The sequence below is a fragment of the Mytilus galloprovincialis genome, chromosome 7 (genome assembly GCF_965363235.1).
Source record: "Mytilus galloprovincialis chromosome 7, xbMytGall1.hap1.1, whole genome shotgun sequence".
NCBI lineage: Eukaryota > Metazoa > Mollusca > Bivalvia > Mytilida > Mytilidae > Mytilus > Mytilus galloprovincialis.
Window position 1 is genome coordinate 42,112,816 of NC_134844.1, and position 15,658 is coordinate 42,128,473.

At 30.8% G+C, this 15,658-nt stretch overlaps 1 protein-coding gene across 6 annotated transcripts; it reads left to right on the forward strand.

Moving 5' to 3' along the window:
• The first annotated feature begins 2,278 nt into the window (after positions 1-2,278).
• On the forward strand, positions 2,279-14,886 carry LOC143083031 (uncharacterized). Of its 6 annotated transcripts, none has more exons than XM_076259154.1 (2): positions 2,279-2,394; positions 13,210-14,886. In XM_076259154.1, the coding sequence occupies exon 2, from the start codon at positions 13,242-13,244 to the stop codon at positions 14,094-14,096; it is 855 nt and encodes a 284-aa protein (XP_076115269.1). In that variant the 5' UTR covers positions 2,279-2,394; positions 13,210-13,241; the 3' UTR covers positions 14,097-14,886. The 6 variants fall into 6 exon arrangements, with proteins under 6 accessions (XP_076115269.1, XP_076115267.1, XP_076115271.1 ...); XM_076259152.1 differs by lacking the exon at positions 2,279-2,394 and adding an exon at positions 8,279-8,435; XM_076259156.1 differs by lacking the exon at positions 2,279-2,394 and adding an exon at positions 10,635-10,774.
• Positions 14,887-15,658: the final 772 nt, after the last annotated feature.

Here is a 15,658-nt window from a genome sequence, read left to right on the forward strand (position 1 = left end):
TGTCTGCGTGATTTATATTCATTTAGAGAACTTTTGTATATAATAGTTATCAAAGGTACCAGGATTATAATTTTTACGCGTGTTTCGTCTACATAAGACTCATCAGTGACGCTATAACATTGTAGATAAGATCTTACAATATTTATCCAATACTTCTAAAACCACATCGTCTTATATCTATAGAGAGAAACATGCATTAATAACAGAGCGTACAGGGTAACTGTAGTTTATAGTAATTGTCTTTAAAATATATCGCCAAATACCGCTTTCATAGCAGTGGTTTTGATTTCTTTCTAGGTGCCGTGTGAAATTAACTACATCTAGATCAGTAGGTGGTATAGGCTGTATGCTCCTGTCACCATGATGGGATCTAACATAAACTCATTGGCAATCATACAATCTTATTTCTAAACATCTCATATATAATTTAATACATAGCAGTTAACTTGCAGTTGTTTTATTAAAGAAGTCATCTAAGTACTAACTACGTGCTTTCTCTAGCAATTCGTTGCGTCATTGTAAATGATTGAAATATGAACTGTTTTATCAAACAAACTTTCACTCATTTAACCATTTTTAATGGTTTATTGATAATAAATATGCATTGCGTAAATATACTGGAATGAAATTCAACTTTTTCAAGTTGTTTAATGGATAATAATGTTGTTAAATGTAGTTATAAATGTGCTTTATATGGTTTTTAAAATGTTAGATTTATTAGGCCATCGAACGTCAACAACATTGAATCTACTTTTTGTTACTGAAGTTCGACCCTTCGACACAGATCAAAATCTCTTTTTATCGTACTGTTAAAAAAACCATACGAACTTTAAATATATAAAAACATCTAAAATTGATTAAATGAAATGTATCTATACTATTGTAATCTTGATTTCTTTTCAGTTAAAACACTTTGTTTTATACAGAAAAAAAAAGGTTTCAGGGTTTATATAAGTCAGCTAAACCGTGTGATGCGTTTTCAGATTCATCACTCAACAACTTCTCGTTTACCGAATACTTACATCATTTCACACATGAGTAGCAAGGTTGAAAAGTTTCGTCACATTTTTCTCAGGACCTACAATAAAGGGATTTGTGAAATTTGGTTCTTAGGTTTATATAAATCAGCTATACCATGTGATACGTTTTCAGATTCAACACTCTTCTTGTTTACCCAAATATTTGGGTTGGTGTATGACCAGTGACCCGTTGCTCGCAGTTTCACTTGTTAGAAACTCTAATGCCTGATTAGAAAGAACAATTTCTTTTTTAGCTTTTGCACAAAAAAGCATCCTTTTTCCCCAAAAATAAAGTTCAATTGTAAGTTAAAAATCAGGTTGCATTTCTAATGTAGCAGAGTATACTATAGTTTAAAAAGCTCAAATCCCCAAAACAGGTGATAATCATTTTCTGTATTTAAAGTTTATAGATTATCAATTTAAATATATGTTGTGTTCATTCAAGTTCAAAGATACAAAAGGTACATAGAATGTGTCTTGCGGGGCATAAAATTTAATGAAATGATAAATGTGCATCAATAAAATCTTTTGCTTTGAAACGATACTTTGAATGTCTGCGTGATTTATATTTATTTAGAGAATTTGTGTATATAACATTGTAGATAAGATCTTACACTATTTGTACAATACTTCTAAAGGAAGAAAAATCGTTTTTGTTTAGCATTATTGCTTACCTGAGATTAAGGTAGTTGGTTCATCTTGGTTTTTTGGTTTTTTTGCAGTGCAAGTTATTTTAATTTTCCAATTTACTGATTTCATTGTTTTAAAGTAACAGCAAATATATATTAGGGCACGACCATTTAACTTCAAAAAGGGCCGGGGTATGTTTTTTTCCTAAAACAACTTATTTTGATTCTCAATTTGATGAGAAAAAATCAAAATCATATTCCATACACATTGCAATAGTGTATATCGACCAAGTATCTATCGATACCTTAAAAGTGCAAAAAACATTATATTTGAATGCTTTGACATTTTTATCAATTAAAAAAAAACAGATTTTGAAGCATTCATACGATTATGAAAATTTCAAAATATTCAAACCTTTAATTAAAATGGTATTAAAATAAAAAGAAAAAATATTTATTAAAGATATAATCCTACACAACAACGTACCTCTGTCATATAATTGTGTCATGATTATGCATAAAGTAAACACGATTAAGAGCGATTTTATTTAATACCCAAATATAATACATTGTAAAGATACAGATTGGCGTTCATATTGATATAATTATAAAATGGTTAGAAGTTACAAGCTTTTGTGGAATGTAGTCAGACCGTGGTGAATGAGATCATATATAATTTTGTTTTCATTTCAGATCTATATTATGATGTTGTCCTGTTGATATAGTAAATGGAAACATGCGAGCAGGTACGTACGTTTACATCTAATATCCAATATTTTTTATTTAAATGGAGAAAAAAGTGTTTCCTGTTTCTAGGTGGTTTTTTTTTAAATGAATTCCTTTTTTCAGATCATTGTAAATTTGTATATTATGTGTGTCTGTTTCTATGTGTGTGTGTGTGTTGTCATTGCTTTTGTTAAAGCTTTTCAGTAATTAATGATAATGCATTCGATGACTCGTAATAAGTTAGACATATTAATGATTAAATCTGATAAGTTTGAATTAAATATAGTTTCGGTTTTTTCAAAGGTAACACTATTCATGGCAACTATACATCTGACAAGTGTAAATCAAAATTTTTCTACCAATACTCATTACGACATTTTACTGTGGAATCATTAAAGATTTATAATCACAAAACTAGGTTTTGATATTGGCACTAATACTTTAAACAATGAAATGAAAAGTCAATAAAATGTCTATTTGTGTTCAGGTAGACGGATAATTTATTCTAATTCAAATTTGTATATGGCTTGAATTACTATGCAACATTGAATTATCTAAGCACCGACTAAGAAAAATTATCGGTCATTTTTAAATAGATAGATATAAGGCGATGGGGTATGAGTGCCAATGAGACTCTCCATCCAAGTCACAATTTATAAAAGTCAACCATTATAGGTCAAAGTATGGTCTTCGACACGGAGACTTGGCTCACATCGAACAGCAAGCCATAAAGGACCCCCAAAACAATTACTAGTGTAAAACCATTCAAACGGGAAAACCAACGGTATAAAAAAAGAAACGAGAAACTCTTATGAATCACATCAACAAACGACTATTCTAATGCAACAACATTTGTGACGTTCATTTTGATTCGATAACGTCACTTATTTACATGGCATCAATTGACAATTGATGCTATGGGACGTTCACGCAGGCGCAGACGGCATATGACAGACTTTAAATACATGTTTTAACGTTATTTTCTGTCAGTTTCATTAGAATTGAGATAACAACATTGTATTTTAAGATCCGACGGCATCACTTAATTTGCGACCATCAAATCCCCAATTGCTGCCGTCGGAGCTTAAAATACAATACAGTTATCTCCTAACTGAACAACAGATTCCTGACTTAGGACAGGTGCTAACAATTGCAGCGGGTTTTAATGATAGTCAAATAGTCTGCATTGTGCTCATATTTATTGCATATAACTACATCTTATAAAAGACAACAAGAAAACGATCTATTATTCAACATGCATCTTTATTTTATTACTTGTATCTAAAATGCACAGGTGAACAGGGCATCAAAATCTACCCATACATTTGTAAATAGACACTTAATGACAACTCAAAACTTTGACAAACGTGACAAGACAATTTTCCATTGACATCTTTTTATTCTTGAGACGTAAACTATTTGACTGAATACGTTCACGACAATATCAAAGAATGTGTTTGATAAATTTGATCTTTCCTATAAAAATTCAATCTATTAGTAATATCAACTTATCAAGAGGACATATTCTAAAATTTAAGTCTTGGTGTGAAACAGTTATATCAAAACAGAACACTTAATTCATGTTAGTTTTAACAATATTTATTCGGATAAATAATCATATAACAATAGCATACACTTGAAATTAATAGCTAAGATTCCAAAGTCAGCTTCTGAGAAAAAAATCATATTTACAACCAACATATTATGTCAAAGAAATATCTATGATTTAAAAACTTTTGCTTTAAAACTTTAAAAGGGAAGCAAGTTTCTCAATTAAGGATATTGAAAGTATATCTAATTTATTTTCAATTAACCGTATGTTGTCTGGGTCAGCAATATTAGTTTGTGTATACCAATATATATTAAATGAAACATTTAAACTATGTTAAGTTCGTCCTTCAGACTTATTATGGTTTTAACAATAAAACTGAAACACACTAATGCACCAACTTACGAAACTTATAACCATGTCGTACAAATCTCAAAATAGATCTTAACGTAAGTATAAATATATATTTCCGTTTTGTTTCCAGTTACTTATAATTACCATCAATAATGCATTTGTTTTGGTTGTTTTATATATTTATGCTATAGTTTAAACAATGTATCATAATATTTAATGTCCCTGCACGTTTTCCCACCAATAAGATACCGGTACACTCTTCTGCATTTTGATAATATCGAAATCTTCATTTTATACTCTGAACATATACATTAATTTTAACATGTATGTAATTAAAATTGACGGAAAGTAGACAGTCCGTGGTTTAAAATGATTACTATTTTCATTTTTTTAATATTCGCTTCAGATCTTGAGTATGATATTTCTTTTTGATGCAGTCACAGTCCCAATCCGGTACAATATGTACCAGTTCACTTAAATGTATTTGTATTTAATCTTTTACAAAATCAGATATAATATCGACTGGTTTGTCCATCCATTATCATGATTTCTTCAAATGATTGCGTCAAAGTAACAGATTGTTAAAGGGAAAAAACAAACTTAGATGCAATAAAAAAAAACTGTTTAATTTCAAAAACCGGATCTGCAGTTTGTTCTGAGTTTGTTCCTGATGTTGCATCACTTACATAACATTGGTGTAGCTGCTGTTAAACTATCATGGTTTATGTCTAATAATTAAAATCAAGCACAGTACTGCTACTAAAATATTAATTGAATTTGTAAGACATCTTTCAAAACTCGTTTCTATACGTTTTGTCAATTCTCCGGCACTGAAATCTTTGGCTCAATATACTAGTACATTATAAATATCAAATACATTCAGTTGATGTTTTATAATGCTAAACTAGGTTTAAGATCTCGTATCGAATTGGAACCAAGGCATTTCCATACACATCTACAAAGTCAACATTCGACGGTAAAGAATTGACTGATGTTCAAACAATTGCTGTAGAGATTATATTTGATTTTGAAATTGCAACATGTCATACGAATTGTGTCTACTACAACGGAGTCCATACTTATGATATACAAAAAGAAGGTTCTTCTTGTACCTGTAATGACAATTTAATTGAACATTTTATACAAATATACTGAAAACAAATATATAGCCAAATTGTAATAATTATGTTTCCCATTATCATGTACATCATATTGTTTCTTTAAAATCTTTTATAATTTCAAGTGAAAAGATCACAACATGCAAGTCCTTTACATTTTACATTGACAGATAATATGCATAACGTAAACATTCAAAAGGTTTATTTTATTTGCAGTTCAAAATCTTTTTATTTTGTACTTTGATTAATTTGGACCAAAGGACGTTCATTTTAGTCAAATTGTGTTTAAAATTGTGTACATATACTATCTAATTACTGGAACGCTATCAGATCAAACATAAATAATATGTTATATACTCTGAATTAAACATACATTGAAATAGGAAAATAATCCAAAACGATATGCCTTCTGAGACAAATAGCATCAAAATTTGAAGAACAAAAATATCTCTTTTTACTTATTGATTGATCGATTGTTGTTCGCTTAACGTCTAGTGGCAAATACTTTATGCATACTAATGACCTGATTTATCAACTTATTAACAAGTATGGTAGAAGTAAGCAATAGTAGTGTACACTTTGCTGCCAGATCAACTGGTCGAATAAGAACCTTGTAGCAATGGAATGATAAAACTCAACAATGAGCGTCACTGATGAGTCTAATGTAGACGAAACGCGCGTCTGGCGTACTAAATTATAATCCTGGTACCTTTGATGACTTTTTTAACAAAGTTCTTTATAATCTTGCATTTCTATTGAAATTTACAGATTAAAATGAAAGAAAATTTGTCACAGAAGACATGACATGGTGTATTTTCCTATTTTAATGTATTTTCAATTCAGAGTTTAACAGCTATTAAATTATCTGTGAAATGCAATATTGTTTGAAACTGTAAATTTATTTGTAATCTTTTAAGTTTGAATAGTTGACAATACTATCACAAATTTGAAGTGAATCGCTGTCAGAAATTATTGATAGTTTGTAAACATTGGGATAACCCACGGTGAATCTATTATAACAGTTCAAACAAAACTAGTGAGGAAAAATTTACATGAATAAGGATATAACATTTCAATATCTATATTGCATAGTACATTTTACCTTTCGTGGCCTTATTTACATTTGTTTCCAACTTCAACCTGATTTAACTCTGTATTTGTTTCTACTTTTGTAATAAGTTTGTTTACTAACAACATGTGCATGCATTATTGAAAGTTCAAACAGGGTCAGTAAACGCTGATTAAACGATGTATTTGTTTCTACTTTTGTAGCGTTTAGAAAAGAATGACAAACGCCACACAAAGTTTACAAAAGTTTGGTTAAAAAGAAATGCACTCTAAAACGAATGGTTGAACAGTTGCTTAACGAAGGCCTAAGCTCATCCATTCAATAATTGAGTCACATTTCATTTGTTTTTAATATAGGACTGTGTTTACAAAATCGATATGAATAATGCATGCATATTTTACCACTAAATAAGTATTCACAAATAACTTCAACTTGAACTAAAATACATTTGAAGTTTAAAAATCGTGTTTGCTAGATATTGACATTAACGTCAACGTTAACAGCACAATAAACAATGCTTACCTTCATAAATGTTTACTGAATTTAGTATACTCTGTAGTTGGGTGTGTATTTCTTGTCAAACAGCAGTACTTACTATACTTTGTATGGAAGATCACTAAGATCAAATGTATGATAACTTGCTATAAGTTTCGTGTCAATGAAAAGGTGGAGAAGGTATACCACGGCCAAAATCTGGTCTCTTTACTTGAAAAAAATATATAATTGAAAACTCTCTATACTAGGGGCAATTAAGAGCTTGACGTATTGTCACATTTGAATAGGCGAAAGGTAAGATTCTAAAGAACTCTGAAACCCAGCCCGTTGTTCCCAACGCTGTCACAAATCAAACACATTGTGGTTAAATTTTTTCAACAGTGTTTTAGTTCTCGAAGGAAGTTTGTGTTGAAGCTAGGTCATACATGTCGAAAGTCGATAATTTTTCTAGTCTCGACGCATTTTTAAACATAAAATTTATTGTATTCAGTTGTTTATAAGATTTCTGATGGAAAATGGTAATAATATGAATGTCAGTAAAAGCAAATACGTGGCTCAATAATAAAATAATGTAAAACTAGCTCTTCCATGTACGGGTCATGTTCAGATTGTTTTATTTAAAATTGCATCTATAAATTATAATTTTCTTGACTAAAAATCAATTCAAATTTTAGATACATTTTACAGCTTTCAACATAATGTGTAATTGAAAATCATCAGGGCCACACAAACTTAAGGGTATGAGTATTTGGGAAAATTCAATTGAAAACATATAAGAGTATTGAGTGCACATAATATTAACGGTACCAATTTTAATGCACCAGATGCGCATTTTAACAATTATTTCTCTACAGTAATGGTCCAGGCCAAAGAAATGAAAATCAACAACTTTTAATTTTTTTTAAGAGCAGTAAAGAATTGGTTTTATTGTCCAAGGCAGTACACAGACACTTATATATAAAAACATGAGATGTGGTATGATTGCCAATGAAAAACAATCCACCGGACTACGAAGTTTTTGTCTCAGATTTACTGTATCATTGTCAACTACACCACATATCTATAATTGTTACAATGATAAATTATGGTCCCATAAGGCTATTTGAAGCAAATAAAATTCTTGATTTGCATTGCATGCTACTGCATTGTCAATTTTGAATATTTGATTTACATGTACACTTATTTCACAATTTTATTGCTATTTAGAGATAAAGAGAAACAAATAAAGACAAAAATGTGTCAAACATAGCTCATATCTTAACAGAAGATTTACTTCTGATATCATAAATTACTTATCATACTTTTAAGTAGACCACTTGACGAAAACCTTAGATAATACAGTATTTATAATGTAAAATAACAATATGATCGATGACGGAGCGGGATCTTCATGATGAAATGGGGAATACAGTATATAAATATGTCATGTGAAACTCGTTTTGTAGTATATATTTACGCGGATATAGTTCCTTAATTGTGAGTATAAAATATATGTTTTTTTAAATCGACTTGATGGTGTTTAGTTTAGTAAACAAGTGGGTACCAAATGAACATAATTGCAATGTTCGGACCTTTTCTGCGATGCTCTGTTTCATTTTGTTTCACAGTTCTCATGTAGATCTTTAAGTTTAGGCAAAACTGTGGAGGTCAATATAACAAATTAAATACAACCGTTCTTAGGAAAAGGACACATATGGTTACAGTTGCTTCAGTGAATCGGGACAAAATGGTTTCAAGTGTCTACAACGAAATGACGGACGCACAGAAAAAAAGTTCACATTAGGTTTTGACCAGTTAATCTAAATCAGTTACCAGACAGGCAGGAAGTAAAAAAGGAGTCTTTAGAGTTTATGATATGTGATCATGTAAAACTAACATAATTCATAAACTATCATACCAATCAATATGAATTTTTTTATGAGCTCCATGTGTCATTCGAAATATATGTGTTTTTGTGCCCCGTTTATGGGCATTATGTTTTCTGGTCTTTGCGTCCGTTCGTCCGTCCGTTCGTTCGAAACTTAGTACACATGTTCCTTGTGATATGATCTTTCTAATGTTAATGCCAAATTAGAGTTTTTATCCCATTTTCATGATCCACTGAACATATAAAATGATAGTGCGGATTGGGAATCCGTGTACAATGGACACATTCTCGTTCGTAACTGCTCTCCCTCTGAAAATAAACATTTCTAAAGTATCTGTTCATGATAGATTACAAATATTATTATGAACCCTTGTTTCTGTCAAGAACAAATACTTCAATACGTCGTAAACTGTAAACACTATTCTAGAATATTTCTTCAATTTAGAATATAATCATAGAGTAACCTCTATTCAATGATATCACAGAGCATGATTTGAATAAATAAAGTTATACTTTATAAATCTCTTCATAGCTTGATTGACATATCTGTATTGTTGTGTTAATTCCTTTTTATACTAAATTGAAGAAATAAAACTAAACATGGAATAACTACAAATAATTTAAAGGTTATATCTGAATTAACTATAGAAAATCTTGTTAAGATCATTCAATATCAAAAATGAGAACATGTGATGAAATTAATCAAGTTATAATCATCGAGATTTTTATAAACGAATAACAAATACCGTCTGTAGTGTTATGAAGAATAGATTGGATATGATCCTTTAAACATATAAATACAAATCCAAAATTTGTATAGAGCTTCACAACTAACTTTGTTGATATCTATTGGGATTTTTTTAAAGATATAAATTTAATCAAATTGGCCTACAGATTTTCTATTAAAGCTAGTGGCAACACGACGATTGCATTTGGTTTAAGTTTACCATGCATACAAAACCAATGTCAGTATTTTTCATTTGAGATTCATACTTTGTGGTTCACTTTTTTGACTTGATATGAATTATTTTGTTTTAAATCATGCCGTTAGTTTACTCGAATGAATTGTTTCAAATTGTTTCATGTCGATACCCTTTATAGCCGACTACACGGTATGCGATTTGCTCATGGTTGAAGGCCTTACAGTTGCATATACATGTACTTGCTTAAATCAACATTATTTGAACTTTGGTGGATAGCTGTGTCATTATCGATCATATACCTCATCTCCTTATTTTTATATCATTTAATTTGGGCGACTGTTCTCAATCTGGTAATTGTCAATAATATTTTCACACAAGGACTTCAATGGTCGTTACAAAATGACAATTACCATAGTTATCGGGTATACTAATTTGACATAAAAATCAAACCTCGCAGATAGATGATTAAGACAATTGTATTATGAAGTAGTATGTGTTAAATGATATATTGAAACATAAGCCAATGAACTGTTCGATTATTAAATTTCTGTCATCAACTCATTTATACATGTATGAGTTCCAGTTATTATTAAATATGAACAATATTGCAATATTTATTCGTTAAAAATTAGTCAGAACAGCGATTTTTTGTAATTGTCAGTTAAATATTGATATTGCCACTTGAGAAAGGAGTACGGTATGTTTGTTATTTTACTTTTAAAACTTGAATTGGACTGGCATTCGCGACAAAACATTTATATACAAGTACCTAACGATCATGTTTAATAATTATTTGAAATCATAAAGTGTAACTACATTGAATTGAGATGAATACAGCCACATTTTCAATATTGCATTCGGAAAGAAAAGTATAACAGCTTAGTTATGATGCAATGAAGTGACACTGAGAGCTATAGAGTTCGTAGGACGATTTGATTCACGGAACACAGAATTTAAATCTCTCATAAATAGGAAAGTAATTGAACGACACCTTCAATACATTTTAATTGCAGATCTCCTGCCTGGCTAGTATAATCACAGTACACACTTTTTCATTAGATAGTTCTGAAGTAAGATTTGATATACAAACATAGACATGACATACGACTGTCTTTATGGACAAATAGGAAAAAATAAATGATGTAGTTTAGATAGCAACATCGATTACAGGTAGGACAAGATAAACATTAACTATAATAACTATGTTATGAATGTGGCAGGTGCAGTGGTAAATGTAATTGATTGATTTTTTTTTTAGTGAATTCGAATTTCAATGCGTACAGTCATGTACATAACTTACAAAAAAGGGATTTGTTAGTGACCGTACTTTGACCTATAATGGTTTTCTTTTACAAATTGTGACTTGGATGGAGAGTTGTCTCATTGACACTCATATCACATCTTCTTATATCTATCGCTATAATTGTTACTTTATGGGAAATACTATTCCAGAACAGGTATCAATTTTGTTTTTGATTATAAATTGAGTATACGTATGTGACATATGACATTTCAGAAATTGTTATTAAATCGACCATTAGTTTGGCTCTCACAACCTTTTCATTCAAGTTGTTCGAGTTATTAACTCAACGACATTATATTGATACTAGTAATCATTATGATTGTTGTTTTGAACTTAGCAAATAGAACTATTTGGGTGTCAAAATTAATCTCATATATAATTAGAGCATCATTAATACAAAAGACTGTCTATAGATTAGTCTAGGCGAGCAAGTTAAAAATACGAGCTAACGTAAGGTTATGTGAACCGGTCATAGTTTTGGATTGTGTTCCATTTATACAAAGATTACTACATTCATACCTATATACATCAATGTAGTTTATATGTATCAAATGACCGTGTTTTTAAGCTAGAAATGTAATTATTTATCTTTTAAATTTGAAAAAAAAAATATATTTGCAAAGAGCGATGAGAAGATTGAATTTTGCCCTGTAACGAATATGGGTCAATTATATATGTCTACATTCGGGAGGTTGAATACGATTTCAACGTATATACTTTGATTTGTTATGATGATCATGGTAGGGGTTAAACAAGTAAATTTTATGATAGATGAGCTACGGAACCGTAGTTGCCATGGTCCTACTGATAACTTTTGACAATTTGCGGACATCAAATTGTCAAAATATATCATAAGAGCTACGGACCTCAAATTGACAAAAAAATAGCATAATGACCATAAGAGCTACGGTCCTAAAGTTTACCCAAAAAGTAATGACCATAAGAGCTACGGTCCTAAAATTGACCCAAAAAATAAGGACCATAAGAGCTACATTCCTCAAATAATCAAAATATATCATAATGACCATAAACGCTACGGTTCTGTAGCTAGAAATAGATGCTAATAAAATGCAAGCACTGTAAATATCAAGGTGGTTTACCATCGGTTAACCATAAATCCTGGTTGAAGTGTTCTTCGTATGTACTTATCCTGGTCAAATTTAAGTACATTATATCGTTTTCGACAACCTTATAAAGAAAGTAAACAATTTTTCTCACTTTTAAAGTTTATGTATTTCATACTTTTTAACGTAAAACGATAAGATGGCAAACAATAGGGATATAAAAATCATCCTTGAATACACACATTTAAATACACTTTCGTGTAAACACGCGATCTTAAGAAGATAGAATTCTTTAATTACTCTTAACTTGCAATTCACATTTGTATGGAAACCAATTGTTAGAGCTGCATAAAGGTATGCTATTATACAACCTTATTAATTATTGAATATTTACCCTACATAACTGGGTTTGAGTTTAAAACACATTTAATTTCGTTTAAATACATACAACTTGGATCAATGTACGCCCACTTGTTCCTCATATAGATCGAATATTGAAAGACCATGTAATTCAAAATGCACAAAATATTATTCGACATTTAGATAACACCCTTATTAATTCAAATCTCACAGACATGTTTGAGATGGGGTGGAAGGGCACATACTTGTCTCATTAATAAGCTATTCCACATAGAATTGTAAGTTAATCGAGGGTTATGTACTTTTACATACTTACTTTTTTTCAGTTTATCATATGCTTGTCAGCATAATTATAAGATGACAATATTACAATCACGAATTTTCTTTACAGTTCTGGTACCATAAACTTTTAAATAAATATAACATGGAGATATATTGAGAAGATGTTGTATGATCATGGAAGTATTAGATTGTCAATATATTACTTCCACGGTATGATTAACAATACCACAACTCTCCAACAGAGACTAAATGACATAGAAGTTAAAACAACTTCAGGTTACTTTATTGCTTTCAACAAGTAGCGAAACCCATACCACATAGCAAGCTTTTAAAGGGACCAGAAATAAAAAAAAACTCACGGCCTGGTTTATGCGAAAAACAAAAACAAATATGATAGGCAGCAATATGAAGATTGTTTAACCGTTATAAATATGTTTTTATTCTCTTGCAGAAAACAAGAATAATAGTTTATAGTCTGGCAAAATGACATCTCAGCAAGCAAAGGTGAATGAAGCCGATCTACAGCCAAATGGAAAAGAATCATCGTCCTTGTCGTATATGCATAATCCACCAAGAATCATGCCTAATTATGGGAAGAGAAAACGCAGCACTCTGCCAAAATCGAACATATCCAGAGTTCTCTTGTATGACAACGCAACACAACAACAACAACTGGATGTTAAACTTTCACATATAAAAATAGAACAAAATCGTGTACGACGAATACTCGACTTACACAAACGCTCTTTTCTGTGGAGGCAGAAAAAACGTCAACAGCACATGGCGGATAATAATATATCATTACCGGACATTCAGCATAATACAAAAGAAAACAGGATACTGAGTAGACTTTCTAGTGAATATTCATATAGACCACCAAACGTACAAGCAAGTTCTTTTAATAATAATTCAAGAACTAAAAGTGCATTTTCGGTTTCTGATCTAGAGGTGCTTAAACTTCCGGAACTCCAAACAAATGGCAAACATGTGATTTTTAAACTGAAAGAGGCGAATGGACAAACGCAAATATTTCATACAATTGATAGTGATGGAATATTTTCAGAATTTGTACCAATGCATTCGTTTTATAACAGAGCATCGGAAGATCCGAGATTTCAAGGACTAGCCGATTCTTTAGCGAGAATTGATATAGAAAGTGATGGGTTAAACGAATTAAGCCCTAGCTACAGAAGTCCAAGATTTTCACGGACGGTACACGTGCTACCGGTGAATACCAAAACTAATGACACTAAAAAATCCGAAACTATGATTGAAGTAGAAGACCATAATAGTAATCATGAAAATGATCATGAAGAGGACCATGACGAAGACAATTAACTAACTAGAATTAAAATGCATTCAAGAGTTAATAGTATTTATTCCATTCAGACCATCACCGAAAATCGTCATGCCTGCGGAAAACTTTATCAACTTTTCCATTGCTCAAGGATTGTCCGTGTTATTTCCAACAAGTTAAAGTTTTGATAAAGATGTTTTTCCATATAGAGTTACGATAGATATACAAATCTGAATTTTTTGGTAAAAATACCAATGAGAAAATTCTTCACTATAGAGACCAAATTACATGAATGTTAACAAATTAAGGTTATCGTACGGCCTTCCAGAAAACCCTTTATCACATAGTCAGTTATAAAATTTCCTGAAATGACAAATTTAAATCAATAAATGCGGGGCAAACTTATACAACAATAATAGAAAATATAAAAAATAAGAAGATGTGGTATGATTGCCAATGGGACAACTTTTCACAAGAGACCAAAATGACAGAGAAATTAACAACTATAGTCCACGGTACGGCCTCCAACAATGCGTTAACCAGATACCACAAAAGCCCCCGAAATGACAAATGTAAGAATGACAACATAAGAACAAACTGTATAAATCAATTTGAAAAGGAATTTACTCATCAGACCGATACAAAGCAGAAGCACATATAACAAAAACATACAGTGGAGGCCGACGTGGCAGGGTATTTATACATCACACAATAGACTTTCACTAACACATCTGAGAGTACTCGGTTTTACCAACAGCCTGTTAGTTCAAAGCCAATACTAACCCTTAGGAAAACAGTAATATTTTACAATAAAGAGATAAAATAAATTGAGTTACGTACAATTTTCTTGCCATGATTCACAATGTACTAAGACTCTCATCTTTATGTCTACTTTTTCAGTTATATTTATAAGAAATAAATTGTTCGATTAAGTAAAAAAAAACATTTTATTTAAAAAAAAAAAGTTGTTTAACTGAATGTGTACTGTTCCGATAACGCCACTTTTTTTTGTTTACATACTGGTTCCCAGTTATACTTTCTGTGTTCCATTTCACAGAGATATAACTTGGGAGTGTTACCAGTAAATGTACATGTGCATATGGTTTACATTGAAATCTGTGGTAACCTTTCATTTGAGGTAGGGGTAGTTCAGGGCATATAAACGATGAAAATATGCCGCACAGCCTTATATTTTGACCTTTGAAAAAAAATTGTGGTGCATATGAACTTTCAATTCTAGGATAAGATTTTTTTCAAAACTTCATAGTAAAAGTGGTACAGTTTTAGCAGCTAAATCTAAAGGAGTTCCTATGGACAATTGCATTGTCAATATTTACAGAAATGCAACCTGTAAAACTCTTGATAAGACTGTTCTTTTGGTTTCTGTGGTTGCCGGTCATTAATTTTCTTGTTAATTTTTTGTGAATAAAACCAGTTTAAAATTGTCCGTTTTTAAATTTTTAAATTATAAAGAAACAAAGGTTTCTCCTCCTTCAGGGAAGTTGACCGCAGATGGATTTGGCTATTTGTAGATGCTATTTTTGTCAATTAGCTCTTCAACTGTTTCGGTTATTATACATATATTCGGCATTGGTCGTTCCAT